This window comes from Pteropus alecto, unplaced genomic scaffold (genome assembly GCF_000325575.1).
Source record: "Pteropus alecto unplaced genomic scaffold, ASM32557v1 scaffold125, whole genome shotgun sequence".
In the NCBI taxonomy this organism is placed as follows: Eukaryota; Metazoa; Chordata; class Mammalia; order Chiroptera; family Pteropodidae; genus Pteropus; species Pteropus alecto.
The window spans coordinates 8,957,833-8,965,969 of record NW_006436888.1 but is presented as its reverse complement, the minus strand read 5'-3'; the positions used below and the strand labels follow the sequence as shown (position 1 = coordinate 8,965,969).

Here is an 8,137-nt window from a genome sequence, read left to right as displayed (position 1 = left end):
GGGAAAGAACTGGATCCCAGCTCTGACCAGAACTAGAAAAGCACTGCTCACGCCCTGAACGATGGGCGCGAGGTCACACTGTCACACCCTGACCCCTCCCTCGCACGCCGAAGGCATCCCTCGGACAGGCCAGGCCCTCAGGAACATGGGCCTCAGGAACATGGCCGGCCTGGAGCTGCTCTCAGGGGCCTTGTAGCCTCCCCGGGGAAGGGGCGGAAGATGACAGAAGTCACCTGGTCGATCTGCAGAAGAACCGACACTGAGCGAACATAACCCAACATTACAGAACGTAGCTTTCGTGAAAATCGTTGTCTTTTGGGAATAAGGGAACCTGGTGGCGTTTTTAATTTGTGAGTGAGAAAGCAGGACCACAGCCCTGCGCTGGGCCATGGCCAGCCCCATAAGCAGACAGGGCCTCTTAGGGGGACACTGCGCCCTGACGAGGAGGGCCTGCAGGGACCCAGTACCTTCAAGTGCACGGCGGCCGATCCGATGAGAAGCAGAGAGTCTCCGTCCCAGACGTCCACCTGCAGGCTCTGCACGGCCAGGTAGCGGGTGAACCAGCGCCGCTCCCCAGGCTTCAGGAAGCCGGGGCCCACCAGGTACCGCAGCTGGAAGCCGGGGGGCCCTGTCGAGGAGAGCCGAGTGAGTCCGCAGTCACTGGACGGTCACCGTCCTCACACTTCAAAGAGGTCTCTGTCTGGCTGCTGCTCCTAACTTCTGTTCCGTCACAGCTACAGTTTAATAAACACGTTCATCAAAATATCACGAAATATCCAGATTGATGGAATTAACAGTGGTGTCAGAAGACCCCACTTCTCCCCATTAAACTCTTCCCAAAATGAGATATACGGTTTTCACCAAGTCCTCGGGAAACGGTCCGTGCTGGACACGGACGAGGCCCCACTGGGCTGGCCCTGGAGTACATTCTGCTGCACACACGGGGTTTAAGGAGACACTGGTGGACATCCGTCAAAGCCAGCACGGTCCCAGCATACAGCAGAGCTCGGCACAGGCCTCCAAGGAGACCCCTGGGCGCTCTCCACACCCTACGTCCAACGTCTCCCAGAAGCACAGACCCGCCGCTGCTGGCCCTTGACCCAGAGTTCTACCTGCACCTGAACGCGGCACATCCCAGCGGGACCCTCTGCCTTCTCCCCGAGCCGGCAGCTTGTGTCGGCCCAGACGTCCCAGCGGAGCAGCCCCTCCCGCTCCCTCGTCACTGCTCCATGTTACCGCACCCCATCGCCTGCCAGGTCTTTTCGATACAATCACAGTTCGCATTCAGCAAATAGTGACTGTGCCCCCACCATGTGCCAGGCCCCGCTCGGGGTAACGTGGGAGAAGGGGGAGGGGTGCCTCCCTGGTGGAGCGCAGGGTCTCGGGGGTGACATGCTGCGTCCGGAGCGGCCAGTGCGCTGCGCGTTCTGGAGGAGGCGTGCGCTGCGTGAGCTACGTCCTGGTCTCGGGCGTCTCCTGCTGGAGCCTCCCAGCTCTTCCCTACTGCAGACGTAGGTCCCTTCACGCCTGTCTGTCTCAGACAAGCAGCTCCTCGGAGGCCTGCCCTGAGGTCCAAGCTCCCCGCGGTCCTTCCCACACCACTGCCAGAGCACCCACAAAGGGACCCCTACATCATCTCTACCCCATTCAAAGGTCTGCAATGACACCGACTACCAGCTCAACCGAGATGGACTCCTAGGGGCATGGCACCTCCCCCCGACCCACCCCGCACACACACTGCTCCCCCAGCTGGGGTCCTCACTGCACTGCAGGCGAGCCTCGCTCCCACATCCAAGTCCGGAGAACCTCCCGCTCTGGCCGGATAGTCCTCGTCCCTCCCTCTCGTGGTCCCCTCTCCTTCGCCACTCACAAACGCGTCCACAACCCCCGCCAGGGCAAACACTTCGCAATGCTAAAGTCCGCCGTCCATGATGCCCATGAGACAGCTACGAACATCCATGCGCCAAGTAACAACGCAGAGAAGCAGCGAGGGAAGGAGAAACAGGTGAAAACACGTAAGGACAGAGACGAACCACTCTCCTTCCAAGGCAGGACAAGTGGATGATACATAAGGATACAGAAGACCAAACTGGTTAATCCAGAAGACAGAGCCCATACACGTAACACTGCACCCCAGCAATAGAGAATACGTCTTCTCAAGTAAGTTTTCTTTGCAGTATAACATACAGTCAATGTTTATAAATTGGGAGCATTAATAAACATTGACTGTATGTTATACTGCAAAGAAAACTTAAATATGCTCTATAAAGTAGAAATGATACAAACAATGTTGCCTGATGACAATGTAATAAACTAGAAATTAGGAGAAAATTTTTAAACCAAATTTACAACTTATTCTTAAATAATTCCATATCAAAAGAAGAACACAATCAAAACAGACTGTCTAGAATATAATCAAACTACTACTTATCAGAATCACCAAAACATAAAGCAGTAATCAAAGGGAAATTCACAGACTTGAATATTTAATAGCCATAAAAACAAAAGAATTAAAATAAATGAATAAAGCAACTCCAACTCAAACAAATTAGGAAAATAACAATAAAGAATACCGAAAAGAAAATAGAAGGAAGGTGAAAACAAAGATAGACACAAAATTTAATTGGTTAGAAAACAGCCAAACCTGTAAGAGGTACGTTTTTGTGCCTTCAGAAGGACAGGGAAGCAAGATGAGCGAATGGGAAGACGTCCCTGTCCCCAGAGAGGACAGCTCCAGCCACGAGGGCTTGCCCCCCACGTTCACCTGTGAACTCACCAGAACCCTCTTCTCAGGTCTGGTGACGACTTTTTTAGCTACAACACAAAAAGCACGATTCGTAAAAGAAATAATTGATAAGCTGGATGTCATTAAAATAAAAAACTTGTGCTGTGTAAAAGACACTGCTAAAAGAATAAAAGATAGGCCACAGACTAGAAGGAAATATTCGTATACCTGATAAAGGACTCGTATCCAAAATACATAAAAAACCCTTAAAACATAACAGTAACACAACCGACCCAACTTAAAAAATGGGCTAAAGATCTGAACAAATAACTCACCAAAGAAGATATACAGATAGCAATGAAAACAACAATGAGGTCCTAGTGTATACTGATTGGCACAGCTAAAATCCGGACACTGATGACCGCAGGTGCCGGCAAGGACATGGAGTGGCAGGAATCCCGCTCACCGCTGCTGGGAACGCACGACAGGCAGCCACCTTGGAAGGCAGCCGGGCGGATTCTCACAAAAGTCAACATGCTCTTACAAAGGATCCGCAACCAAGCTCCTCGGGGTTTACCAAACTGGGCCGAAAATTTATCCACACGAAGATCTACACAAGAATGCTTGCGGCAGCTTTCTTCATAACTGCCCCAAACTGAAAGCGACCAAGAGCCCTTCAGTGGGTGATGGATAAATAAACTGTGGTCCATCCAGACAATGCAATTTAATTCAGCACTAAAAAGAAATGAGCTGTCAAGCGATGGAAAGACACAGAGGAATCTCCAACACATATTCCTAAGTTAAAGACAACAGTCTGAAAAAGCATATACTATATAATTCTGACTGTGTGACATCCTGGTAAGAAGATCAGGGGTTCAGGAAGGAGGGAGGGATGAACAGATGGAGCACAAGGGACATTTAGGGTTGTGAGTTATTCCGAATGATACTGTAATGGCAGATATGCTGTAATGTATGATGTATGATATACACTGTAGTAGTAGATACACTGTAGTAGTAGATACACTGTAATTGTAGATACGGGATGTTATGCATTTGTCAAAATCTATAGAATGTATAACACCAAGAGTAACCTTCATGTAAACTATGAGCTCTAATTAATAACAATGTATTGGTGTTGGTTCATCAACTGTAACAAACACGCCCAGAATACTAACGTAGGATGGGAAGGCGGGCATAAGAGAACTCCACTATCGGCTCGATTTCTCTGTAAAACTGCTCTAAAAATAAAATCTATTAATTTTTAAAAATTCATGGAACTGTACGCTTTGTTGTATGCATGTGATATTTCATTAAGAAAACAAACATCTTTTAGATGAGGCTGTGCAGGAAGCTGGGTCTGCCAGGCAGAGGGACCCTTCATGGAGACTCGGTTGTGTGAGAAACTGCAAAGAACTTCCTTTTGGACTTTAACTTAAGGATTTGGGACTTTGAATTTTAATTCATAATGACAAGAAAATTCAATTCGGTAAATTTCTCTGGACTTCAACGGGCAAGGGAATTTGATTTGGGGACTAATCTCTCCCTGGGAAATTCATAATAGACAGGAGTTCGTATTCAAAGCAGGAGCCTCTCTCGGTGGTTGGCTTTCTACTGCATTACCTTAGCCCTGGCACACGGCCTCACTGCAGGACCCCGGGGGCTCTGCTGGGCAGTGATGGGTAGGACTGAGAATGCGAAATGAGCCAGAATGAGCTATCGGCCATGGGGAGGTGCAGAGGAGCCTTGAAATCGATGCCTCGTTCTTGTCCATTTCAGAGCCTTCTGGGGACATAAACGAAACTGGCCACCGCGGGTCTCGGCAGGATCAGTGATGGACAGGGGGTCTGAGAGCAGCGGTCCCAGGAGGCTGAAAGGTGGTGACTGGTCTCCCCTTCGCCCCGACTCCGGGAGCAGGGCCACACCGCGGCTGGCCGTAACTCCGTGAGCAGGCCCGGAGAGTCGCAAGCACACAAGCCGGGCACGCGGCAGGAGGACGACCATCCCAGGCGACGGGCTTCGGTGCAGAGGGCCCTCCTGCGCCCGCCACCCGCCCGGCACGCGCTTCGCCCCATGGGAAGGCAGCTCACCGCCTGGGGCGGCTTGCCCCTTCCCTATCTCTTCTTTTCAAGTTTGCCCACAGGAAGAGAGGATGCGGGACCACAGCTCTGCCCAGGGTCCAAGGCGGGCCACGGCTGTCCAGCCCCACGCTGCCTGCAGGCGAGTCCGCGGATCAGAGGTGAGCGCCAGCAAGCACGCTGGCTGCCAGAGGGGCCGCATGCCCGCCACAGCTGACTCTCGACTGAGCCTGACCTCTGACCTTGGGCAGGGGCAGGAATGGCACGTGCTGTAGCTGCGACACCTCGTGCCCAACGATTTGGCTGGCCCCTTCTATGGTGTGTTCCGTCAGCATTTATGGTCATTTGAAAACTCCTCTCCTCCTACATTTATTAGGTTTGTTCCGGTTTTTTCGTCAAACCTCTTGAGCTGAACAATTAGATCAGCATTTCAGCAGACACTTTCTTCTCTTCCAATATAAGCATTTAAAGCTGTAAATTTCCCTGTAATTACCATTTTACTTGCATCTTGTTAGCTTTGATATGCGATGCTATTTTGTTATTCGGTTTTAAATAGTCATTTCTATTTTGACTTCTTAATTGACCTATGGAATAATTATAAATATGTTTTTAAATTCAAAACGCCCAGAAGTTTGCAGGCTTTGGGGGTGGGGGACAGTGATTGATTTCTGTCCTCGTGCTGCTATGTCATAGAATGCCATAAAATCAGACTTGATACGGGCTACTTGGTACATGCTGATACCTGCTTGGTGGCCTAAAATATAAACGTGGATATTTGAAGGAGCGGTTTTTCTAAGTTTCAAAGTATGCTTGAAAATAATGCATGTTCTCTAAATTAGCTGTACAAGTTCTTATAAGATCTTTTTGAATTGCATCTTAATATACTTATTAACTTTTTCTGCTTGATCGATCCATTTCCTGAGAGTATGTCGATTTCCCCTTATAAAGCCTGTCAATTTTTCCTTTATGTTTTGAGGCCATGTGTGTTAGAACGTGACAGATGCAGAACTGCTTGTTTTCCCAGTGATTTAGGCTCTTGATTCTTAAGGAGCTTCCTTGCTCCAGCACGGCGATTGCCTTTGGTCTCTCTGGTCTGATGTTAATTGTTAAACCACTTTCATTTCATATTTTGCTATGTCTTTTTCCGCCTATTACTGTTCATGTCCCAGCTCATCCTTTACAAGCCGTGAAACTGGCCAAAGATGGGTCAATTGACCATCGAAAAAAAATCAACATATTTGGTACGTTTCAATCCGCCGCCATTTAGATCCATCAGTTTATAACAACACAGGAAAAAGAAAAAAGCCACTGGTCCCGCCCCAAAGGATGCTGGGAAATGTCTCATTGTTTCGAAAATTAGTAAACAAAAGGGAAGACTCAAGCATTTCGCTGCCTTTCTTATGTGACTGCACCTCAAGGTAAGCGAGTGGTTGGTGAGGGAAAGTATCTCATTCCGGAACATTCCAGCTGAGAGCAAAGGCGGCGTCTAGAACAAGATATTGCCGCCATGCAACTCCGGGTGAAGGAATCGCCCCATCGGCGACAGCCCTAACGGCCCCTGACACAGCACACACGGCGGGAGCCGGCGCCAGTGCTGGAGAGAAGCTGCGTGGCCGCCTGGCCACGGAGAACTCCTGCCCCAAACGAAAAGCACACGTTGGATCGTGCACCGCACCCCAGCTCCCAATTCACAGGAGAGCGGGGGACGGAGGGACGCCGTACGAGTCCCCACCGGGATGCAAAACCAAAGTGCAGACTGCGGGGGGCTCTAGGGGACGAGCAGCGCGGCCACTTCAACAAACAAAACGAAAAGCGGAGACCAGGGATGGTGGTGGCACCGCAGACAGGGTGACGTGAGGGCCACGTTGCCACGCGCGGGCCTTCTGACGGCGCCGGGAAGATGTCCGGACTGGCTGGGTATCCGCCGGCGTTAAGAAATGACGACTAATTTTGCGGTGGGATAACATTGTTGAGCTTGTTTTCTAAGAAAACTCATTGGTTTTTCAGATAAACAAGAGGAAACGTTTACAGATGAAATCATACGGTGTCTGGGATGCGCTTCCACCCGGTCCTGGGCCGGGAAGGAATCTGGGCGGGGAGGGGATACAGCTGGTAACGGTGGGAGCTGAGTGGCAGCAGCTGGCTAATGACAGGGTCCTCTCAAATTCTGTTTGAAACGTTTCATCGCACAATGTATTTTCACAATGAAATTGACAGAGAGCGCCCGGCGAGGGGCCCCCCGTGCGCCAGGCGTGCACACTCACCGGCATCCGGGGAGCCACCTGCCCCAAGCGGGACGAGGGCGTGCGACAGGGAGCCGGAGCCGCTCTGCCCAGCCTCGTCCAGCTGGACCAGCTGCAGTCGTGGCGTGGTCACGGGCGGGAAGCGGTAGAACTGGAAGGTGAAGTACACAGTCCTCGGCCACGGCGCTCCCTGGTCGTCCCGGGGCTCCCTGAACCCAACGAAGCTCCGAATCAACCGAGCGCCGCAGCGGAGAGCCGCGTGCCACAGGCGCCCCGCCACCGCCTCCCCGACCAGCAGCTCTCCTGTGACCTTGGGGAGCCCACTGGACATCGACCCCCTTTCAGGTGTGGCCGGAGACCCTGCTCTCGGAGGCACACCGACACCTGAGAGCTGGGCAGCAACACGCTGTCCGCATTGTAATTAAGGACCATAAAGACCAGGCAACGCAGGTTTCACAGCGTTCAGAAATGGCTGTAAATGGCTCCCACCCGAAGCAAAGCAAAAGCAGATGGCATCCCTGAATCTAACGAGACCCGAACGCAGAGAGTGCTGCCAGGTCAGCATCACTCAGGAATTTCGCTTCAATGCGGGAAATGCAAAAGCCAGGTAAAGAGCAACACAGAATGTTCAAGAATTCACCTGCTGAAGGCAAGAAATTGCAGCACGATTTCGTTGCTCTGTAGACGATCTGATTCCTCCTTCTGAGGGTTGAACTGTACGGGATCTGTAGGATTCACAGCCTCGACTGGGCGCTGCTCAGCATCCAGGATCTCGGGAAAGCCGGAGGACTGCAGGCGCGCCAGCGAGGCCCGCGAGAGCTTACCTCCGGAGCTGCAGCGGGAAGACCACCTACCTGAGCCAGACTCCGGAAAGGGACGCGGAGAGGCGGGGCCTGGGAATCCACCTCTCGGCGGGGAGGGGAAAGCAGCTGCTCAGGGAGCCCAAGGGGCTTGCTCCCTCCCAGGCCCACCCCGCACCTCCTGGCCTGGGCTCCCACGACGATCGGGGCGTGCATGGGTGTGAACGGCAGCTCCTGCAGCTGTTCAGCAACGGCCGGTCCCGGGACCACGGGCAGCTGGCTCAGGTCGGCTTC

General features: G+C 51.9%; 1 protein-coding gene across 1 annotated transcript in view; it reads right to left on the bottom strand.

The window, feature by feature from the left end:
• Positions 1-8,137, bottom strand: part of NPHP4 (nephrocystin 4) — a 95,568-nt gene that overhangs the window by 21,324 nt on the left and 66,107 nt on the right. Inside the window, exons 15-18 of the mRNA XM_025048588.1 lie at positions 8,022-8,133; positions 7,684-7,875; positions 7,065-7,252; positions 468-628 (exon numbers count right to left, since the gene is read on the bottom strand). Coding sequence (XP_024904356.1) covers positions 468-628; positions 7,065-7,252; positions 7,684-7,875; positions 8,022-8,133 — 653 coding nt within the window. The remainder of the gene's footprint in view (positions 1-467; positions 629-7,064; positions 7,253-7,683; positions 7,876-8,021; positions 8,134-8,137) is intronic.